Source organism: Saccostrea cucullata, unplaced genomic scaffold, assembly GCF_032062105.1.
Source record: "Saccostrea cucullata isolate Sc308-1 unplaced genomic scaffold, CSIRO_AGI_Scuc_v1 ctg2305, whole genome shotgun sequence".
NCBI lineage: Eukaryota > Metazoa > Mollusca > Bivalvia > Ostreida > Ostreidae > Saccostrea > Saccostrea cuccullata.
In genome coordinates, this window is record NW_026929684.1 from 49508 (window position 1) to 72717 (window position 23210).

At 32.7% G+C, this 23210-nt stretch overlaps 2 protein-coding genes across 4 annotated transcripts; both read left to right on the forward strand.

Annotated features, from left to right (window-relative positions):
- The first annotated feature begins 1619 nt into the window (after positions 1-1619).
- On the forward strand, positions 1620-10346 carry LOC134281821 (fibroleukin-like). The gene is made up of 5 exons (XM_062764257.1): positions 1620-1911; positions 4248-4384; positions 7757-7853; positions 8792-8959; positions 10090-10346. Exons 1-5 carry the CDS (start codon positions 1620-1622, stop codon positions 10344-10346), a joined length of 951 nt encoding a protein of 316 aa, XP_062620241.1.
- A 2892-nt stretch (positions 10347-13238) lies between these two features.
- On the forward strand, positions 13239-22883 carry LOC134281802 (uncharacterized). Of its 3 annotated transcripts, none has more exons than XM_062764234.1 (8): positions 13239-13375; positions 13512-13599; positions 16297-16361; positions 16467-16661; positions 17852-18007; positions 19084-19201; positions 22214-22361; positions 22485-22883. In XM_062764234.1, the coding sequence occupies exons 1-8, from the start codon at positions 13360-13362 to the stop codon at positions 22737-22739; spliced, it is 1041 nt and encodes a 346-aa protein (XP_062620218.1). In that variant the 5' UTR covers positions 13239-13359; the 3' UTR covers positions 22740-22883. The 3 variants fall into 3 exon arrangements, with proteins under 3 accessions (XP_062620218.1, XP_062620219.1, XP_062620220.1); XM_062764235.1 differs by having other exon boundaries at positions 17855-18007; XM_062764236.1 differs by having other exon boundaries at positions 17909-18007.
- The last annotated feature ends 327 nt before the right edge of the window (positions 22884-23210 follow it).

Below are 23210 nucleotides of genomic sequence, written 5' to 3' on the forward strand. Positions count from 1 at the left end.
CTCTGATTCCATATGGTTTCCTGAGTCAAGGAAACTTAAGGAATCATGAGGTTTCCCGATCTTCCATGTAGTTTCCCGTATAAGGAAACCTGAAGATTCCACCAAGTTTCCATTCCACGGAAACCCCCTACGCTCCGATTCCATCAAGTTTCCTGATTCTGGAAACCAGTGGAATCTTCAGGTTTCCCATGACGGGAAACTACATGGATGTTCGGGAAACTTCAGGTTTACAGAGGTTTCCGTGGTTCGGGATACCTTATGGAATCGGAGCGTAGGGGGTTTCCGTGTCACGGAAACTTGGCGGAATAACCTAGCATCCGCTACGGAAACCACTGGGAAACATGATGTAAACTTGAGGTTTCCATGTGGTTTCCATAAAGTTTCCCATGATGGGAAACCACTTTTTTCACCCAGTGCTTTATTTGTTGAATATATGCGTTGAAAAAAAAGTAAACATGGTATGATATACTTCACTCAACTGATATATGTACACATGACGAAGAAGGGATTGAATACCCCCTTCCCCTTTTCCATTTTAAAGCATGAAATTCTTTCAAAAATATGTTTTTCATAGTACATGATGTATCAAAAGTAACAGACTACAGAAAGTTTACTGGATATTTTATTTATAAAACTGGTTCTACCCCTTTAACCTTTGATTGGGTCATCCTACACAACGTGTCTTGAATTTAAATAACACAACATAAGTATTGGGTGTCTTTGAACTTTCGGGTGTCTATGTTTTATAATTATGTCCCGGTCACAGACTTGCGTTGTTTTTAGATCTTATTTTAAATCCATCACTGTTCGATATTTACATTTCAATGTAATTTTCTTTAATAAATGAAATCCATAGGAAATCTACAATATTCAATACTTAATAACGCAAACGAAACTTCTTGTCACTGTGCGATAGAATCCTTAGCAAAAAACTTTATGCGTTTTTGATACTGTAGAAAAATGTATTTTGTCTGACTGGACTCAATGAAACATAAGGAGACAACGAAAAGTATTAAGATCAAAAGTTTATATAACAATACAAAAAAGGGAGCAGAGCAAACACGGACCTGTACAAATTATCAGAGATGGGATCATGGAGGAGTGAGCATCCCCTGCTGACCGGTCACACCCGACAGAGCTATCTGTCTTGATCGGGAAAAAAACGGAAAAGTCTGTCGTGAATTCAGTATTTAAAAAATGGACTTATAATTAGTATGAAAAACGTCAGCCAGCATACCAAAACTCCCTATGCACCTTACGCGCTTCTTTAAAAGTTTCACCCCCTCGAATTTTAATTATAGCCTTATTTAGATTATCGTAAATGTACAATAATTGTATATTATAAATGGCACTGTGTTCAATTCCTTATTTAGATTTTTTATTATCTTTTTTTGCACTAATCGATATGTCAACGATAGTACAATACAGGTACATTTATATAATATATACATGTAACAAGTAACCAATCAGCGATATTGTCAGAGATTTAAAAGGATACAACAAGCTTATCATTTCATTCGGTAAGAGATAAAGGCTGCTATTCATACTTTGAAATTGAACAATATTCCAAGCAAATTCATAAACCAGCGCGGTTATTATTCTCCTTCAAGCGGGACAATATGAGAAGTCTTCTGATAACAAACGTCTTGGTTTTCTTCCTTGCAACCACTCATTCTATCATTGTCTCGCGGCGCTATTCCACAAAAGTGGAATTTGATAATGAAGAGACAAAGAACGACCTTTTAGGTGAATACAAAGCTAGATCGTTATGTATGTGTTCTGCGAAGTGTCGGAAGGACTGCCGCTTCTTTGGATACAATAATAACCTGAAACTTTGCCGTGTCTACAGGAAGGTTTACACCACACAAAAGTCTAACATGGAGAATGGATGGAGATACTTTTTCAATAATTGTATGTATTCGTGTAATGTTATTTTTTCCCCACAAATCACGAAGAATACTTACTGATGTCCATTGAATTTTTTTTCCTTTTTCTTACTTTTAATACAATATAGGCGGATGATAAACGTATTGACAACGACCAATAATCAATCTGATATATACTGAAAACAACACAAATTGAAAACATGATTATTTCAGGAAACATTAGGAAATGAAAGCAGGTGCGTAGGGGAAGAAATAATTCCTTTAACACTAGTCACACTCATGTTGAGTCCTCTCTATATTAATTATTCAAAGAGAATAATTCCCGATGACAATGAGTGTTTCCATAATAATTGGTAATGTATGTGCAAGTCGAAGGATTTGACCAAATTGTAGGCTTTTGTTTGTGGACAAGGCATTCAAAAAGTTTGCAAAATTCATCGTGAAAGTTATTGATTGTTTGTAAGTCTTTCATTTGAGAATTTTTAGCTTATAGTTAGAGGCTTCTGCTTCGCTGTGGTGAACTGCAAATTCTTACCTATACTTGTTACTCATGCAGGGCCATTCAGCACCTACTGCGGCACGGCACCTAGGCTTACACCTCTTTTCTGAAAAACCGGGCTCCATGTCCCGCAGTGGAATTCGAACCCGCAAGAAACTCATTACTCTGCACCTCTATAGTATAAACACTCAAACTAATGCGCCACTTGGGTTACTGAAGTAGATTTTAGAAAGCTCAGTTGTCTGCAGCCTGGCTTCATTTTGAATCATTCTTATTCAGTCTATACAAATGTAGCTATGCGCTCCTATTACGAATCTCTTTTGGGTATGATAACTATATGCAGTGCTATTTGAATACTATCATTGAGATAGAAGAATTTTACAGTTGAAAATCTGAACGCAACCCATGTGACATATATAGTTAAGTTGTTAGTAATTACCATAAAGGTCTATTCAACATTTTAATATAAAGGAGAAATTGTATACTTTATGTTGTAATTTTAAATGTAAATTTTATTTGAAAAACAAAAAAAAAACTTTAAATCATTTAAAATTAAAGAGTCGCATTTTAAATAAGAGTTTCTTTTAAATGAATTTTTCATGGTTTTATGGATTAACCAGTATTTTTGCATGATTCTATTCCGGATTAATTTCCTTTATTCCTACGTAATTTATATGATTTCAAGTGAAACACTATAAATTTCATTATATTTTTTGGCTTCCAGTTTTATTCTTTATCTCTGATACGTTGATCAACATTAAGTTTCATAAAATGACTATTAATTCATTAATAATTTAAAAAATATATTTTAAAGTGTTTTAACAGCAAACTAGAGAGAATTAATAAATCACTTAAAGCGGGATATAAAGCTGATATTTTAAAGAATTTGGTTGTTATTTTGTTGAAAGCTGGTTTCAGGATTGAAATCAAGAGTCCTTAATGTCGAAAGGAATTTTCATTTAAGTCGTGGTCACACTAGCCTAATTATAGGTAATCTTAAAAAATCTTTTCTCTAAACCCGTAATTCATTTATTTTCTCTGGACAATTCTAGATCGACCGCGATTCTAAATTTACAAACATGTCGTAAAAAACTTTCAATTCTATCGTTTTTTCCAAATATTTTACAACAAAATAAATTATGAAATAAATAAAATATCTTCACACATCCATACACAACACACCTTGTGAAATTTCTTGATTGCTTTTAATTTTTTTTTATTAGATCTCATCGAAAACTATTTTCATATTAATCAAATTTTCAAATAAATCAAATTTATTTTCGCCAGAAAGCATTATGGATCATATATATGTAGACTGGAGCCAATTCATTTGATGAAGATTCTGAATTATTTATTAGAACATATACTTGTAGCATTGAATTATATTTTCATTATTTGTGCATATCAGCTGTATCAGCAACCCCTTCAGTGATTTTGATTATTATTTTGTAAGGAACAGTGGAAAACTTATTATTTGGCTACTTTTATTATTATTATTTTTAAGGAAAAGAGAAAATCTTATTAATTAGCTACTTTTTCCTCGATAATTTGTGTTTGGAACACTTGAAAAACAAATGGTTGTACATATAAACTACTGTCATATTTTACCCATTTTACCTGAAGACAGTTATGAATGAAACATCGCGTATGGCGATAACGAACAGTATTCAAGATCAAAATTCCATAAAATTTTACAAAATAGGAGCAGAACAAACACTGACCTCTAAGATCTGTATCGACGATAGAAATTACGAAATGATGACTCTAATCGAGACAATATAATATTTAACTGTGCTAGCCAATATATTTTTAAAAATGTACAATATTATTCATTGTATAATTAATTTTTATTTTTGATTTAGTTCTCCCGTTAGATTGTTCGGACTTGAGAGAAGATGGTCACACTACTTCCGGAGTGTATGATATTTATCCCTATAGCACCGGCGCCCATCCAATCAGAGCTTACTGTGACATGGGGACAATGAATGGTGGATGGACGGTATATATAACATACATGGTTAATGCCTTCAACATACATGTAAGCGATATTTGGGCAAGGGTAAGAAAACATGGTTGTGTTTTCGACCTAAACCCAAATATCGCGTATCGCTTATATATCAATGCTTTTTTAAAATATACAATAATGGACTTCAGTGTAGGTCGATATGTGGTTATAACGACTCATAGCAATTGATATTGACCGAAGACACAGAAAGTCATAGCGACCGAGCACGGACACAGTCCTAGCTAAATAGACTCGGTTGTCATTTAAAACAAGTAGAGCTTTTCAAAAAAGCTTACCGTCTTTAGCAACAATTTTAAACAGTAAACAGATCTATATACTTAACAGACCGTATAATTCTTTTGAATTTCTTGATTTTGTATTTCTAAATTAGCTTTTTACGGGCATTAGCCCTACCACGGTTGTCGCTCGGTCATCTCCGTAAACTTTGACTGGCCGAGAGCTTTCGGCAAACCTCGGCTGATTCCCATTCACTCTTCAAACCAATCTCTCACCAGAGGGAGCGCTCCGCTTACACCTCTGTTGTCGTCTAAAAAGTAGTGCAGATTGTCAAATAATTAAATGTCAACAAAAATTGTATAAACATTGATTGTTTTGTATGTTTTGCCAATGATGTTATGTGTTTTAAGCTCTCTGGTAGTAAATATTTTCTAACTTTGTCTCCTTGATTTCAAAATTAAAATTTGTGTAAAAAATTCTAAACAAAATAGTGCCGTATATATTGAAGCTATTTTAATATATATCCAGATTTTAAAAGAACAAAAGAAGTGCTAAAGGTTGATATTTCTAGTTTCATTTTAAATAAATACCATTTTGGTGTGAATCTATTATTTATTTTCGTTTTACAAGATTCTTGTAATTTAGACGATAACAGAGGTGTTGGAGCGGAGCGTAAAAACGCCCTCTGGTGAGAGATTGTCTTCAAACAAGAAAGGGGAAAAGAATAATAACAAATTGTAAAGCCTGCAAGCAATAACTATCACATTTTATTTATGATGAAATTAAAGAGACCTTTTTATTTATTGCTATAAAAAATATCATGTTACTAAGAAATAATTACAGCTGATTTTGTTGTTCGTTTTGTCATTTTTTTAAGATTGGAAATCTAGCAAAATTGTTAAGTCGTACGAAAAATCGATCATCAGAAAGTTATTTCCCTTGCCTTGAACAGCATTTTAACCAATGAAATAATTGAAAATTTTCCCATCATGCAATTTCTACCAATCACAAAAGAGAGGAAGTGCATAGTCCGAAGACTGTAAAAAACTTCAACTATACATCCAAGGAAGACGGTAATAATGATTAAAAGACGCTTCTTATAATAACGTCACGTTCTGAATAACTTTGGTGCAACCGAATGGTATGTCGTGCGATCTCATTTTCCGCGGACGCGCTTTTGCGTCGAAATCACAAAAGGAGGAATATCATGTGTCGTTCTTTCAGCCCATGAAAATTACGAAAATAATCTTCTTATATAATATTTATATTTTGTGTTCATGCGTGTGCGTTTTTGTTTTTCCTGAAAAAGATACCAAAAGATATGATAGCGTAAACATTGCAATAAACCTGACGTCAAAATGCTTTTAGAACATCCCATTCGGAATATACACTTGAGGCTTTATTGGTGCATTGACCAAATAAAGCTTTGGTTTATTAAGAGGGCTGTTCAGTAAATAGTGTCCTTAACTCTATGACATAGAACATAGAAATCACGACATTAAATCTGACTTTCTCTAATGATTAAATCTTTAATGAATTAATAACAATTTATGTTACCACTTTTCATCATATACATGTAGTTTCATTGGGAGTTTCTGGAGAACAAGGGCTATTCGAGATACTGTATTAAAAATGAATTCTGCTGTAAAACTTGTTAAGAATCCAAAAGAAATATTCACTGAAATATGTGAAATTTACAGCAACCAATGTTTGTTTAATATACAATAAAGCAGGTGGATTTCAATGAACAAAAATGATATAATAGGCATCAAAAATGGGTACCATCCTTGGCGACAAGGACTTATAATGTACTGTTTGCTAACATTCAACAAATTATCACTAATGATGTTTGATTGACTTTAAAACACTGAGCAAATTTGATAGGAATCATTTTTGGGGTAGTTCACATTGTTTTAAAGAATTATTTGACAGAAAAAAATGCTTGGTACTCGATGGTCACCCTATGCTTTGAAAATTTATTTAAAACGACAGCATGTAAGACTATCTATATTATTTTTAAAAATCAGAAATTGTAGTTTTTAATCTTTGGCTAAAGTTCAAACCGATAATGAAAGTTGCTTTAAACTCTCAAATCAAATCAATAATTAGATGCACTCGCAAAAACAGCAAAGGTATGAGAAGAGCATAGAATTGCAAGATCACAAAGGCAGCTTTATATGTCATTTTCTTATATATTAGTGGTCTTGTTCAAATTCTTATTTGAGAAGGGTTTATTTTTGTGAAGGAGTCTGAAAGCAAACTTTTTGCACAAAATCGAATGGTTTATGAGAGGTTGGACCAGGAATCTACCACATTTAATTTCTTCATAACGGCGTCCAAACCCACACGCCCTGAACAGTAAAGGAGTTTGTGGGGGGATAGAACGTCAATGTTTTGTCACACCAACAATATTCGCCAGATCTTTTATCCTTTGACTTGTTACATTTTCCAAACCTGAAAATAACACCTTTCAGAGTAAAGAAACAAGTCCAGGAAATCATAGGATCTGCCATATTCGAGTATACGAAGGACCATACTCAAAAGTCAGAAATTCAATAAAAATGTTTGGGCATATGTTTTAATTAAAAGAGAATATTCAAGTAAAATCATTAGACTAAATCATCGAAAAGCGTTTTTTGTTTCTTTCCGAGCACCGAGGACATTACAGTGTATTTATTGAACAGCCCTCGTATGTTACATTTATTCGTTCAATTCAGGGGAGAGTTGCAGGATAAAGAGTTATTGAAATATTGTGTACATCACATGCTTACAGTCGCAATGTTTTTTTTATTCCTACATTTCATTGGTTAAGATAATTTCTAGAGCTTCCCGAGCAAATAAACAACATTTTTATTGTTCATAATAAAGCCAAATAAAACATCATTCAATGGTAATTAATGATTATTTACATTTATACATAATTTAGCATAACCTGTTCAAATGCGGGAGGCTGGTTCTTTTATTACCTAAATTGATTACAAAACACCAGATGTATATTTCGAAGTTGATCGTTTGCTTACCTATATCATATACCATGTATGTAGAAGAACCCTGCATAAAATACATTATATGGTAAATGACATTCGAAACAAAAATGATATTAAAAATGTCCATGCTTAATATTGTAAGGCAATCCAAAAACGAATAAATGGATTCCAGAGCTTTGACCAGAAATGGCCGGAATATAAAAATGGATTTGGTGATCCGGAGCAGGACTACTGGATCGGTAAGTTAAAATACTTGATCCACTCCCTTATACCCGGAGCAGGACTACTGGATTGGTAAGTATAAATCAACAGTTGGATCTTTAATCCACTCTCTTATAACCGGAGAAGGATAACTGGATCGGTAAGTTAAAATACTTGATCTACTCCCCATTATTTGGAGCAGGACTTCAGGATCGGTACGTTAAAATTAACAGTTGGATCTTTGATCCACTCCCCTATAACCGGAGCAGGATTACTGGATCGGTAAGTTAAAATACTTTATCCACTCCCCTTTATACGGAGCAGGACTTCAGGATCGGTAAGTTTAAATTAACAGTTGGATCTTTGATCAACTCCCCTAAAACCGGAGCAGGATAACTAAATTGGGGAGTTAAAATCTTGATCTTTGATTCACTTCCATATAATTATAAACGAAGAGGAGAACTTGATTAGTAAGTTAATGATAGAGCTATGATCCATTCCTCTATAGCTGCATCGGTAAGTTACAGAATAGATCTTTGATCCACCAACTTTAGTATAATATGTATGTAACAACTTTATGGACAGCTGCACAGTTAGACGGTCTCTGGGAGAAAATATGATCAGAAAAAATTTAGCTATAGAATATTTAAGCTAAAACTGGATATTATGTTTTCGGATCGACAGTATTTATTCCTGTTATATTTTTACTGTGTTTAACTGTATTTATAATTAAAACCAATTTATGCATAGCAGGAAGGGATCTTAAGAAAGAAAGGTCAAAAGAGAAAAATTAATCTGTTGAGGGACATGATCGTTCTCGGATGTTTTTCTTTTCTTTTCTAAAACATTTCAAAAATTTAATTTACAATTATAAGTTGATTTAAAAATGCCTCAAAATACAATGAATTTTTTTTTCTCACGAGTATATTTACCCGGGATAATATGACTTAATATAGTTTTGACTTTTTCAAAACAGGAAATGATGTGATCCATCAGCTAACAAAGAGAAAGAACTCACGTCTTTATGTTTCTATCAGTCTTACGGACGGGAGGACACTATTTGAGCTGTACGATCGATTTTCTGTCTCAAATGAAACAGAAAAATACAAACTATTTCTAGCAGGAAAACCAAGTGGAACATTGGGTACGTGTCAAGTAAACTCGGCGCTTAGGACAATTAAGCAGTATTTAGGTTCACCCACTACAACCTCCCTCACTCCACATATTATCGTCCATCGGTGCACATTATCGCTGGTTGGAAAGTTGCAAATGTATATATTGTTGCTAGCAACATTATATGACATACCCAATAAAGATTTAGTGGCCAACAGTTTTGATCAAAGTTTTTTTTTTGCTTTTTGTGTCAGTTTGCAAATATTACTGTTTTGTTTTGCTATTCTTCTCTTACTGCTTTTATGAAGAAATTCCTTTAAAACGTTTATCGCCCATTTTTGTCGATCACAATCTAGTTACGGGGATCATGACTGGAAGACACTCACATCTACACATACATGCTGGGATGCTTCCATATAAACATTACTAAAACGGGCCTACTGCTATACCATATGGGAACTAGACGTGTGGTTTTGCCCTGACAAGAATTTATTATAGAAACTTGGAACTTTGATTTACTAATAGTAAAAACCTTAACTTGACTAGCAATTAATAAAATTATGTTTTTGATTCCAATTTTGACATTTCATAAAATTGCATGGTCAAAATGAATAAAGGTTTCGAAAAAAACGTGTTTAAAAAAACTGAAAATGAAATTTAATGTTTCTCGCTTTGATAAATAAGCAATATATTTTTGAATTAAATGTTTTAATAATTTTTTTTTTCATGAAGAAAGGAAAAATTATATACTATGAGATAAAATTTTCCTCGATAAAAACCAAGATATCTGCCCATAAACTTGAAAAACTATATCAATTTCGTTAAGTTTATGAATAAAAATATTGCACTTGAAGTAACTAATTTGTATTATTTAAATTAAAATTAAACCAACCCAAAATATCCCATATCAACCCCCTAAAACAAAAAAAGGAGAAGAAAAAAATATTACTTTAAAGAGTTAAATTATTTTGATTACTTTGAAACTTTGATTTACCATAGTAAGATCTTTGGAACTGTGATATGCTGTAGTAAAAACTTTAGAAATTTCATTAACTTTATATAAAAAAAAAATTTAGGTATTTTTACATACATTCAACATCATGCAATCGATAAGTGTAATCTATTCTTAATGTTCTTAATTCAAATATTATCCTTTTATAGGTGACAGTATTTTTAAAACCGGAACCAATGGTGCCGATCTTTCAGGGATGTTTTTCTCTACCCCCGGCACAGATAACGATAGGTCGATCAAGGGTGTCTGTACCCAACATTGTAGATGTGGGTGGTGGATGAACGACTGCTATAACGCCTGCCTCAATGGTCCTTGGTCCACCAAAGCCTGGCAAGCTCCCTGGGCGCCTGCAGTCATGTCCGGGAAATCTGTGACAGGGACGAAAATGATGATAAGGCGTCATTAGATACACATTAACAAGGCATACTCTCGTAGTTAAGACAAATATATTATATACCTTATAGTCACATGATCGTTCAAAAAATATGGGATTTGTAATAATATTCATTTATTATACACCCTCTGGAAATGTTTGTTGCTATAATGCAAACATTTTCATTAAAATCATCATTTTTTTAGGTCTATGGCTGATACAATGACCTTGTCAGCAAATAGAATCTTTACATCAAATGCTGACTGCCATTTTCTAACTAATTGTTACTCCATTAATTACACCCTAAATTGTCGAGGGATATTCATATTGTTTGCCGATCATAACAAGGAGCACCTGGCGGTTTTGACCTGGGTACGGTCAGTTCTTCATGGCCTTCGATCCCACCTCTGATGTTTTAGAAATCCGTGTTTGCTCTGCTCGGCCTTTGTCGATCTTAATTAAACATAATTATGATTATGGGGATAATCTTTGCTTATGCACAATTTCTCCTTTACAGCTAATAAAAAGAGCCACTGCGAAATACTTTTTATGGTTTAATTGAACATATACGAGCATTAACAGGTTTGCACAGCTATACCTGGACTCATTCCTCATTCGTTATACTTAATAAAAGGAACAACCACGCATCCAGGTTGCCATTATTTGTGGGGAAGCGGGTATATCATTTTGTGTGCTCAGATCATAGTAATATAAATTTTAGAGAAAAAGAGGACTATAAATTCATATTTGTTTTTAATTATTTTCATGCAATACGGTGATGTAATTTAGTAATGAAAAATGTAAACATATTAAAACGTGATGACCTTTTTTTTAAAAAATATACAATACACATCTGTAAAGATGACATAAAGCATAGACCGCTGGAAATTCTAGAGATATATTAGTTGATTCGATGCGCAAGAACATGTTTTACCTATGAACAATTTCTAAAACCTAGAAAATTATCGACAAAGAAGTTGATGAAACAAGATTTTCAGCAGTCTCGTTTAAAGTAATCATTTCGTAGGTTTTATGGTCGATATAATGACCTTGTCAGCAAATTCAATTTATCATTGAGTCAAATGCTGACTGACGTTTCTCATACTTATTGTTTGTCTATTATTTATACACAGAATTGACGACGGATTTTCCGTCATTTCCCGATCATGACAAGGAGCACACGGCTAGGTGTGACCGACCACTCCTCAATGGCACCTGATCACACCTAGCTGTGATGTTTTTGAGGTCCGTATTTGCTCTGCTCCTATTTAATTGTTCTATGGACTTTATTTTCCTAGAATTCTGTTTGTTGCCTCCATGGAAACCAGAGCCTGGGGAAGTACATGTAAACATACCCTACTGACAAATCACACCTGCAGTGAGTCCTTCGCAATGATCAAAGATACGGAACTTCCATAGTCAAAAACAGTATAAAAACGATTCATAATTAATGTGAAACTAGTCAGCAAAAAAAAGAAGCAGTGATAGGTGTAATTGCTAACCATGTCATAATTATAATGACCATCATACGAAATGATGACTTAAAACAAGATTGTTGAAATCCCTGTAACATCACCCTATTTGTCAGCAGCTGGCTCGGTTCAGAATCTGAGTGTCCTCGAAAATGCTTTTGATTATATCAAATAAGATGGGACATAAAAACACTATATGCTGACGACAACGAGATTAACCTGTAACTAAATATGAGAAATTAAGGAAAATCGATGAGGTAAAAAGTGATGTCAGCTCGACCGTTTGTTATTACATTTCAATTGTTAGTACCGGTCACGGTAGCCTAGTGGTAGAGCGTTCGCTTCGTGATCGGGAGGCCCGGGTTCGATTCTCGATCGCGGCGCCGCGTCATACCTAAGACGTAAACAAAGGTAGTGACTGTTCCTTCGCCAAGCGCTCGGCACTAGAAGTGAAAGTCACGGGTCTTTCGGATATGACCTTAAAAACGTAGGTCCCGTGTCACGGTAGGCGTTGGCACGATAAAGAACCCTCACTGCTCAATGGCCCTGAGTGCCGAGTTTAGGTCTAAATTTGAAGCCCTTCACCGGCATCGGTGACGTCTCCATATGAGTGAAAAATTCTCAAGAGGGACGTTAAACAATATACAATCAATCAATCAATCAATTGTTAGTGGGCCTTTATTGTATATATTAAAAGATATATTTTTCTATCTGTGTTTTTATTTTTTGTGTGTATTCATTTGAATCTCTTTAATTTAGAGATATAAACAAAACTTAAAATAGCTATAATTCAAGTTTTGACAGGATTTTAAATCTCACAATGCGTGGATTTATGTGATCAAAGGTAAAAAAAAACAGTAATTTGAGAGGTAAGCTGTTGTTTCAAATGTTTCTTCCTTTTCAGGCTTTTTCAACAGATGTCAAATGTTTGCATCTTTTTAAAGAACAATATAGTTTACCAATATATGTTAGCATAGTCCTACAATACATATATGCAATGTGAGTGCAAATGTTAACTTTTTAGTCTCAATGCTGTACAGTTGAAGATTTTTTTTCGTAAGATATTGTCAACCAGAAATATAATTAGCCTAATATTGTTTATATGTATAGATTTTTTTTTGTGATAAAGGAAAATGTAAACATTAAAAGTTAACAATAGGTCGGGTATTCATACTACATGTACCAAAAGCTTCCAGAACGTTTATGCATTGTGGATATACATGCGTAAGTCTGATTATTTGCGCTTTATTGTCTCATTTGGATTTTCTTAATCTAATGTATCTATTTTAAAACTCTGTCATCAAAAAGAAAAAGTGTTATTATATATTTCTTAGGTTGAATGAAAGTTCATGACTTTAATTTCTAAAATAATTTCTGTATAAATTGCGTGTCGAAATTACCTCTAAACATACACCTGGAATAGAACAGCTGAAATTGAACCCTTCGGATTAAATGACACCACCCTAAGTCATAAAATAACCCCATAAACCACAGCTACTCAGCCAGAACAGTTCGTGATATTTAAATCCCAAAGCGTGTGGAATTTAGAATGTAAATAAAGGAGGAGAATTAAAATGATGGTCACAAGACGTAAGTATAAAGTAAATTTTCATCTGCCCAGTGTGATTTTCACAGAAATTCAATTAAATTTGTGAAGAAACTTTACGATGGAGACTATCAGTAGATTAAATAAAGTTTAGAAAATAAACAAAGGTCTCTTTTGTAGGGCGTCCCATCCTTGTATCATACGTGGTGGTTCTATTCACTGTTTCCTCAGAGAATGTGAAATGCGTGTTGAGTAACCAGTTAAATGAGTATGTATGTTTACTCATTGATATATTGAATTAATGTTTAATATTAGATTTTTTATTTAGAATGTAATATGTTGAATAATTTATTGCGTAATTTCTGTAAATAGATTATAGACACATGTAAAGCTTCATTCGTACGATATTTCAGTGGGATATTTTAAAGATCCATTTTCTTGATACGTTGTATTTAATATGATTACAAATTAATGGTATTTTTTGTGTTTAAGTATCTTTTTTCTCATGGTATATGTGGTTCTTCTGAATTTCCTCGATTTTAGAATTTATACTTCCTGTACATGTTATGTCTTTGTTTAAAGTTAAAATTTGTATAGATTTTTTTGAAAATACTCAGTAGTCACATTTCCAAATGAAAACACTGAACATTATACAATAATACCTTTTTTCTATGCAATAAAATAAAAGAAAAGTCGAGACATATAAAAACATATTAAAACAACAGCTGACAAGAGATATATTTATACAATGTAGAACTAAACTGATTTCTTTTTATAAATTTATTATGCATGTATCAAATGAATGTAGGAGTTATGAACGATATTTCAAACATATTCATGAAAATAATTTCAATTCGAAAGCATATTAAACTTTACAAATTAAACCTCATTTACTATATAATTGAGGTACATGTAGCTAATGAAGATATTGTATAAATCTTAATAGCACATACACATTCACTTTAAACGAAATGTTTTAAAATAATATATCACAGCGATATCTATCAAAGGTAATATCTTGCAACAGCAAATAAAAGAAGAACTAAAAAACAAATACACACTATAATTAAAGGGTTTAGTCAACTTCCAAAGCATGTTTATCACATTATAATACATGTATACTTTATATTAATTTACTGTGCATAATTTTCCTTCATTGTGTTATTTTAAAGTTAAAATTAATACGTGGAGTCATATAAAGGTATTTACTATACAGTTTTGCATGGAAGATTCAGAACATAGCTAAAGTAAAATGAGAACACAAAAAATCAATAGTCGCTAGGGTAATATCATGTTCATGATGTGGCTAATTTACCAAAAAAGGGTTGTTGTTTTTTTTTGCCTTTGCAGAACTAGTTCTTAAATTATAAATGTGTATAACTTTAAACAGTGAAATTCTGTTTTTAAACAATGAAACAAAAACTAACTTTTTCATAATGTGATCATAGAAAAATAAGTGCTACAAAAATAGAGATATTTCAATCCCATGTTTTAACCCATGGTCCATATTGCTCACATGAGCACATTGGATTGGTAAAAGCAAAAACCATTGAGAGTTGAAAAAATCTATGTTAAACTATGTTAAACTCGACAGCTCATTTAGCCTAACCCTAACCCAGAATCAAGATGTGAATAAGTTTGAATATATACTGCCTAGGGGTGCTCTTATTAATATTACTTATCATGGTTTTGCTGTTCCCATAAAGAAGAAATTTCCCTATGCATGTAAATATTCGTATTCCTATATGTAAAACTTAAGTTTCCCCTTGTAACTCCAACCTACCCAAGGGGGTCAAGATTTTAACAAATTAAAATCTACAATTCCCGAGGATGTCTCAAAATCAACATGACCAATTTAACCAAAGCTTTAACTGTTCTTTAAAAACAAGATTTCTCCATATTTAGGCCTAAGTTAATTGTAAGCCCACATTATAATTCCACTCTGCCCTTCGGGGTAAAAAAAAATATTTATTCATACCTACGCTACTCGGGGATGCTCGATTTTTAATATTACTCACCATGGATTTGCTGTCTCTTGAACGCAGATAGTTTTATAAGATTTTTTAGTAAAATATAAAGATTCTTTTTGAAATTTTGATTGCCTTTTGTTGCCCCACCCTACCACAGAGATTGGATTAGAACAATTTTGAATTACATTAACGGAGAATTCTTTTATGATAAGATGTTTTACTATGTCATGTTCTTCTTCAAAAAAGCTAAGAAATGTCTTGTTCATTGTTAATTTCATCTTTAACCCCCTATATTGTTGCCCTGCCCTACATTGAGGGATCATAACTGGAACAAATTGTAATTTGTCTTAAACAAGGATGTAGATTTAATGATATGATTTATCTGTTGTTCTTGGAAAAGAAAATTTAAAATACTTTTCTTACATCATTTTAAATTTTGATTCCCCTGTTAAGGCCTTGCCCTATCTCCGGGGGAAGAGTCATGTTTTGAGAAAATTATATTTCACTGTACCTAAGGATCTTTTGTATTAATATATCTTATAATGGTCTAGTTGTTCTTGGGGAGAAGGTATATAGAGGCATTTCGTATATTTTCGTATAGGTTTCGGCTTAGGTGAGCTAAGATGTAGTATATAGTACCCTCTATTAAGATAGAGAGCGAAAAAGGAAAGTAAATTATTATGAAAGATGTTAAATATGTATAAATATTTATTTACCATGTTTTCAATCTCAGGAACGTTAAGCTTTAAAGTTTCAACTGCTTAACTTTTACTTCAAGGCATATGACATTGTTTGACAAAAAGACAGGTGGACACGGAAATTTAATATGAAATATTAGTATTTTCAGTTTAAAATTGCATTGAATTTCCTCGTGAGATTTACACTGTAAAAATATATATTGAAAGCGGTGTGACACTTAACTCTGGACAAGACATTATCCAGATTTTTTAGTTTCTAAATTAAAATGAATAAAAAAGTAATTTTTCTTCCAATAGAATTGAGTGTTTGGGGAAAATTATAACCCAGTACAAAGGACTATATAGCTGTCCATGGGACATCAGTAAGAAAATTTTTACATATATAAAATAATTGATTCTATTGTTTTTCTAAGGTTAATTAATGGTGAAGAAATGAATTAATCAATAGTAACGAAATGTTTTATAAGCAACTACATGTCGGGGTGCATCATGCTACGAACTGGAATCGGAATGTGGCGTTCAGGATCCAGGAGTGACAAATGTATCAATCACAGTGTATATGTCAATGATTCCATTCCTTGAAGACCACAAGGTGATTCAAGCCAAATATTGTCCATGCAAGAACCATGCGTTCGTATGCAATCTTACTAGCAACATTTTAGGTAAGGAAATTAGTTTTGGTTTAATATGGTAAATTGTGTGTACTTAAGGTGGCGGCTTAGAGATATGATTGTTTTACGCCGAGTCAGCAATTATTCAGTCATATTTCGGCGATTTAAATCTAAATATTGCCAGAATGGTTTTGAAAGTGTTAGGGTTTCTCTGACGGCCAAAATGGTCCTACTCTTTTTCGAAAACTAGAAAAATGATTTTTAGCCTGCCAAGGGGAATACGATCATTGCAACGGGGCACCATTCCAAATACCATTCGACGGATTTGAGATCTAAATATTAAGGAAAACGGTTAAAATAAAAAAAATACTGAAAATATAAGTACATTTAATGTTGTTGTTAAACGCAGTCTCTTGTATAGTTTAAATATTTGTAACTCGTGTACGAAATATATAGTTGTTATTTCATATGCACATTTACATCTATGTACTCCTTAAAAAAGTCATTCTTATTCAATTTTACACTGTATATACTTTTGAAAATTATTGACATGTAATTCAAGATCCAACACTAATATTAAATACATTCAAAAGGATTAGTTTTCTTCTGATCAGATGAAAAAAGTTTACAGGAAAAGTCAAGTACGCTCGTACATGTATGTATTTTTGTTCCATTGGAATAAAATCATGTTTGTACTCTATTATAAGAAAAAAAAAACGCTCACATAAAAGACCATGCATGGGTCTAGTTCGATCTTTACACTGTATATACCGAAAAGCATGAATTCACGTTATTATTAATGACTATTGTATAATGCTTATCAGTAAATAAATATAGCTGAAAAGAATATCTTGCAGATAATTTCTATTGTTTAAATTGACGTACTCACTCATTCTATCAATTGTTCTTGTTTTTAACTTCCTTCCACCATTTAAACAAACAATTTTCAGACTCACAGGTGAAAGTTATGCAAGGTAGACAAATAAAATTAAATGAAACACCATGCATGTTAGATTTAAAACTTGATTCACTTAACAATGACAATCATGACAAATTTAGGGAAGAGAGTTGAATGTAAACTCTCAAGGAAATAAAATTCATGCCATATCCACCATTTTTTATACATAAGTCTACAAATGAACATTTTTAGGGGAAAAAACAAGGAATTATTAATTGATAGATGTTTTTGATATCATTAATATTTAAATTGTTTTAATGAAACAAAATGTATATCTCATAAGTAGTAGATCCTGAAAATACACAATGTCTATCAACTACGGTGGAAAATATTAATTCAGTGACAACAGAGAGTCCAGCGACCAACACAAGAAAAGAATACACTACAGTGTGTCCAGACACTAACGTCATTGTAGAAAGCACTTGTTCTAAAGAAAGTGGTAAGTTAATGAATATCAGATGAGCAAAGGAAATTCAATCTAATATTGTATTACTTAGGGATCTTTGCAAATGCACGACCCCATAAGGTGGTTGTTTGCATCTGATTTCACTGAAAAGGGATATTCTCTCTCTAGGCAAATTAAATAAGCTACGTTAATTGTAACAATTTGATGAAAAGGGGTAATCCTGTACACACTTTAGATTCCTTGATGGATGTTTAACATTGATTTACGAAAGAAATATGTAAAGCCCCAGTCACACTGTCACGATTTTAGATCACGGTAAGCTACGATTTAGGGATCTGTAAAAAGTTTTCGACATCCGCAGTCAGTCCGTTATCATTACCGTGGTGAGCCCTGTTAACTTAGATTACTCCTAAACGATATGTAAATTGCTACAACTGCTTTGAACTGTTCAAAACAGTCATGGAAAAACCGCGATGCCACTTCATTTCTTGTACATGTATATCGTAGTTACCCCGTACTGTATGCCTACCATAACCGTGTGACCACCGTATAGACTTTCGTGATGTTTCGGGGTCTTTTACTTGCCTAAACGCTTTACGTCTTCAAACAAATTTCATCATTCGTGGCATTCTCGTACAAGAGACGTGGGGTGTTGTAGCATTAACTTGATTGGCTGTAACAGTAGCTTAGCAATCACTAGTGAGACCGTCTCATTATCAGGTGTTGATACGGGATACCGTGGTTGTCCGTAAAAGTGTCCGTGGCGTGAATGCCATTGTCCCTAATGAGGCCGTGTCAAAACCTTGTTGAACCGTTTAATAATCTTGAAACAACCGTTTAGTTTGTTTTTTCGCGCCAAAAAATCGTATTAGCATTATTATTTCATAAGGTTTATAAAATCGGGGTGAACCGTTGCAGTCCGTGTCTATTACCGTGACAGTGTGATCTAGACTTAAGCATTTACAATTGTAATCTAAATATAATTTTTAACTTCGCATATTCCACTATGAAACCCTTTCGCTCTTTGTTTCGTACACTTGTATACGTGTCATTCGACGCTGAGTGATGTCTAGCAAAAATAATTGCACAAACTTTCATTGCAAATACAGGTGTCACTCTTGGTGCAGTTGTTGGGGCTACATTTGGCGGAGTACTATTTACTTTGGTTGTGATTGGCTTTTCCATCTTTTTGTTCAAGAAGATAAGAAATTCAAAAAATCCTGAAAAGTAAGTAGTAAGTAGATAAGTAAGATAGAAGTAGTAAGTAGATAAGTAGATATATATATATATATATATATATATATATATATATATATATATATATATATATATATATATATATATATATATATATATATAAAGCACTAAAAAACCAACAACACTGTATATATTATCTACCAAGTAGATACAAGGTCACAGATGGAAATTTATATAAAGACTAAAAATGACCAAAGACACGAACAATAAAAATTGTCAAATTTTCGACTGAAAAGGGCCCTGTTTTTCCTCAGGACAAAGAAAAAAGTTAAAAAGTCATAAGAACAAAGGAAAAAGTTAAACAAAAAGAACTAGCACTACTACTAAACTACTAAACACTAGATATTTACATACTTAATTACATGATGAATTGGAAATTTTTAAGAACACTAATAAAGAAAGAAATCCGGACCGCTTTGATATGTGTCCGGTCTATCGGGTATACTCGGGTGAAGTGCGATTTACATAATTGAACGAATTAATTATGCTAATTAATTACGACAATCAGTAAATCGTACATTGTTTTATTCTCTCAAAATGGCGTAACTTTACTTAATAAAGAGTAATCGAAGAAAGATAATATAGCAGGGATATTTAAACATATGAATTATGATCAATTATAAATTTTGAAATATTTAAGGACTTATTACCGGGAAAAAAAATTGACAAAGGTGTCCTCCCATTTGTGACCCTCAAGGTTGAAATGTTCCCCAACGGGTTCATTGAGTTTTTTGGTCCTAATGGTCAAGCACCATTTAGGTCCCATAGCTGGTTGCGTTTCATAGACGATATAGAGTTGAAGTGGGTGGAATGTTGAACCCGTTGGGGAACATTTCAACCTTGAGGGTCACAAATGGGAGGACATGACAGTAGTGGTGATTGACCAAAACCCAAGATGGACAGATGCTCAGAGAAAAAGCAAAGAAAAGTTCTGGATGCACAGATTGAAGTCATTCCGCCCTAATGGTATTAACAAACTGAATGACTTCACCAGAATGAACAAAACTAGACCCAATTCCTGGTGATACTAAACAAGATTATTCTCTCAATTTAGTGTAAACTCTACAGTTAATTTGCGTCACCAACTCTCGAACAACTCTCACAACTATGTATTGCTTACACCTTTGTCAATTATTTTTTCCCGATAATAAGTCCTTAAATATTTCAAAATTTATAATTGATCATAATTCATATGTTTAAATATACCTGCTATATTATCTTTCTTCGATTACTCTTTATTAAATAAAGTTACGCCATTTTGAGAGAATAAAACAATGTACGATTTACTGATTGTCGTAATTATTTAGCATAATTAATTCGTTCAATTATGTAAATCGCACTTCACCCGAGTATACCCGATAGACCGGACGCATTTCATAGCGGTCCGGATTTCTTTCTTTATTAGTGTTCTTAAAAATTTCCAATTCATCATGTAATTAAGTATGTAAATATCTAGTGTTTAGTAGTTTAGTAGTAGTGCTAGTTCTTTTTGTTTAACTTTTTCCTTTGTTCTTATGACTTTTTAACTTTTTTCTTTGTCCTGAGGAAGGGACAGGGCGTTGAAAATTTGACAATTTTTATTGTTCGTGTCGTTGGTCATTTTTAGTGCTTTATATATATATATATATATATATATATATATATATATATATATATATATATCTGTCAATCTGTCCTGCTATCTGCATTTTTGAAGTCTAATGGAAACATTATTTTATTTAAACCTTAAAACTTCTATTGCAGTAGCAATCTATAATAAGAGAAAAATATCCACGTTCACAGTTTCTGAGATCATTGACTCCAATGATACAGGAATACACATTTATGTGGTTCAAACTTTGAACGTATTTTTAAAAGAATTTTGAATTTCTATTCTCTACACAATTTAAATCGACTCTTTTATGTAAGAAAACCATTTTTTAATGTTATGGTATAAAGATCGTTGATCTTAACAAATTGCAGAGCTTTGCGTGAATTTAACATTTCTTATTGTTGCCTGCTACAATGTAGCGATTGCAGAGTGTTAGCTAAATAAATGGAGGTAACGAACAGTATTCAACTTCAAAAGTCTATAAAACAATACAAAATAGAGCAGAGCAAACACAGACCTCTAAAACATCAGCAATAGGAGCAGGTGCCATGAAGGAGTGAGATCCCTGTCCACAGGTCACACCCGTCATGCGCTCCTTGTCACGATGGATCAAAAAGTAACGGAAATATTAGTGTGTAAATAAAGGCATAACAATAAGTATGAAAAACATCAGTCAGCATTTGACTCAATGATAAATTGTACTTGCCGACAAGGTCATTGCACCGACCATAGAATTAAATGAGACTATTGATAATCTTGATCCATCAACTTGTTTGTCAATAATTTTCCTCATTTCAGACATTGAACATATGTAGCTCATTCTCCTGCATATCTAATCAACTGCAATATATAAATCCCGCATGCCGGTTATAAAGGTACATGTATATTGCTCATAAGTAAAAGAAATTGACAATGGAAAAGTTAAAATCATCACATTGATCTTAATTCTTGGTTGTAAGAATTACCATTACCGTCTTTTTCAAAATAAGACGTCGTCGATTTATTTTAATGTAGCTGAAGTCCACAACAAATTTTTTCTTCTTTTCTCGTATAGGATTTTAGACAATTTCTGCTTCATATGAATACAAAAACAAATCTGCTAATATCCGGGCGCCATTGGTACCCATGGGAATTCTGAAAGATTGTTGTATGACCTGGTCTTCATAAACCACAAAGATATTGTCAATTAGAAACTCAATCATCTTTTTTTGACCTCAACTATAAAATGCTATAAAAGTGTTTTCGCTAACTCAATATTTGTCCTATGTTGACTTTCAATATCAGTTACATGAAAAGCACTATATTTTCGCAAGTCACATAATGTTTTTTTTCCAAGAAATGAGCCAGAAATATACATGTAAAAATCTATGAAATAATCTATTATTCTTCAGAGTTAGAAATATTCGAAATGAAATGGCAACACAGAACCCAGCATACGGAAGTCAATCGGATATGACACCTTTGGAACAAAACCAGCTGCGAACCAATACAATGAATAGCACGGAATATTACTCCTCTATTAGTGAAAATTCTATAAAGGTATAGATTTTCTAAATCACATCAGTTCATTTTCAAATTGATAGAATATCAAACTTCCTTCTTGTACTATTTTTTCAATAAATTTTTCGAAAATCTTTAAACACTCTTCATACTTTTTTTCAGTTTCCACAAAAAGTATCCCATGTTCGACCAATAGTACGATATGAAAATGAACCTCTATCACAGCAAATAAAAAGTGATGTTGAAATATATGATCACCTGAATGAATCAAAACGTAGAAATGATAATGACAACTATGATCTTGCAACGCCAGTTACTGTGACTAAGCCACCATCATCATCAGATTACGATGTACTGAAATGCTCTAAATCTGACAATGAGTACACAGAAGTGATAGGTGATGGATTTCAGCAATAAAGTTGAATTTACATGCATAACATTTTGTAATATGGCAAGTTATGCATGTAAAGTATTTGCCCTCCAATTACTTGTATTTGTATTAATTGTGGTAAAAAAGAAAGCACAGGGTCAGATATTCAAATAAATTTAGCATTTTTGCAAAAAAATATCACTTCATGATGAAAATGGCTAATTTGGTCAGCATTAAACATAAAATGATATTTTTCTTACAAATTGAATTGTGAGTCAATACAAATTTTCACATTGAAAGGTCTTGAATTTGTTTATTCATCCATTGATGACAAAACTCATGGCGGATGTGACCGATCGACAGTATTGCTTACTCCTCAAGGGCACTTAACTACATGTACATTTCTCTTCATAGAAGCCGGTGTTGGATTTGCTTACAATTTTGATATTGTTCAAATTAATTTTAACATTGTTCTTTTTCTTAACATTTTATTTCAATAAAAACATTGTAATCAGTAT

Excerpts from the sequence above, each read along its gene's own strand:
- LOC134281821 (XM_062764257.1), top strand. The coding sequence starts at position 1,620 with ATGAGAAGTCTTCTGATAACAAACGTCTTGGTTTTCTTCCTTGCAACC. Across the intron at positions 7,854-8,791 it reads GGAGCAGGACTACTGGATCG|GAAATGATGTGATCCATCAG; the intron begins GTAAGTTAAAAT and ends TTTTCAAAACAG. Across the intron at positions 8,960-10,089 it reads AAAACCAAGTGGAACATTGG|GTGACAGTATTTTTAAAACC; the intron begins GTACGTGTCAAG and ends ATCCTTTTATAG.
- LOC134281802 (XM_062764234.1), top strand. Across the intron at positions 16,362-16,466 it reads TAGCTGTCCATGGGACATCA|CAACTACATGTCGGGGTGCA; the intron begins GTAAGAAAATTT and ends ATGTTTTATAAG. Across the intron at positions 22,362-22,484 it reads TTAGTGAAAATTCTATAAAG|TTTCCACAAAAAGTATCCCA; the intron begins GTATAGATTTTC and ends ACTTTTTTTCAG.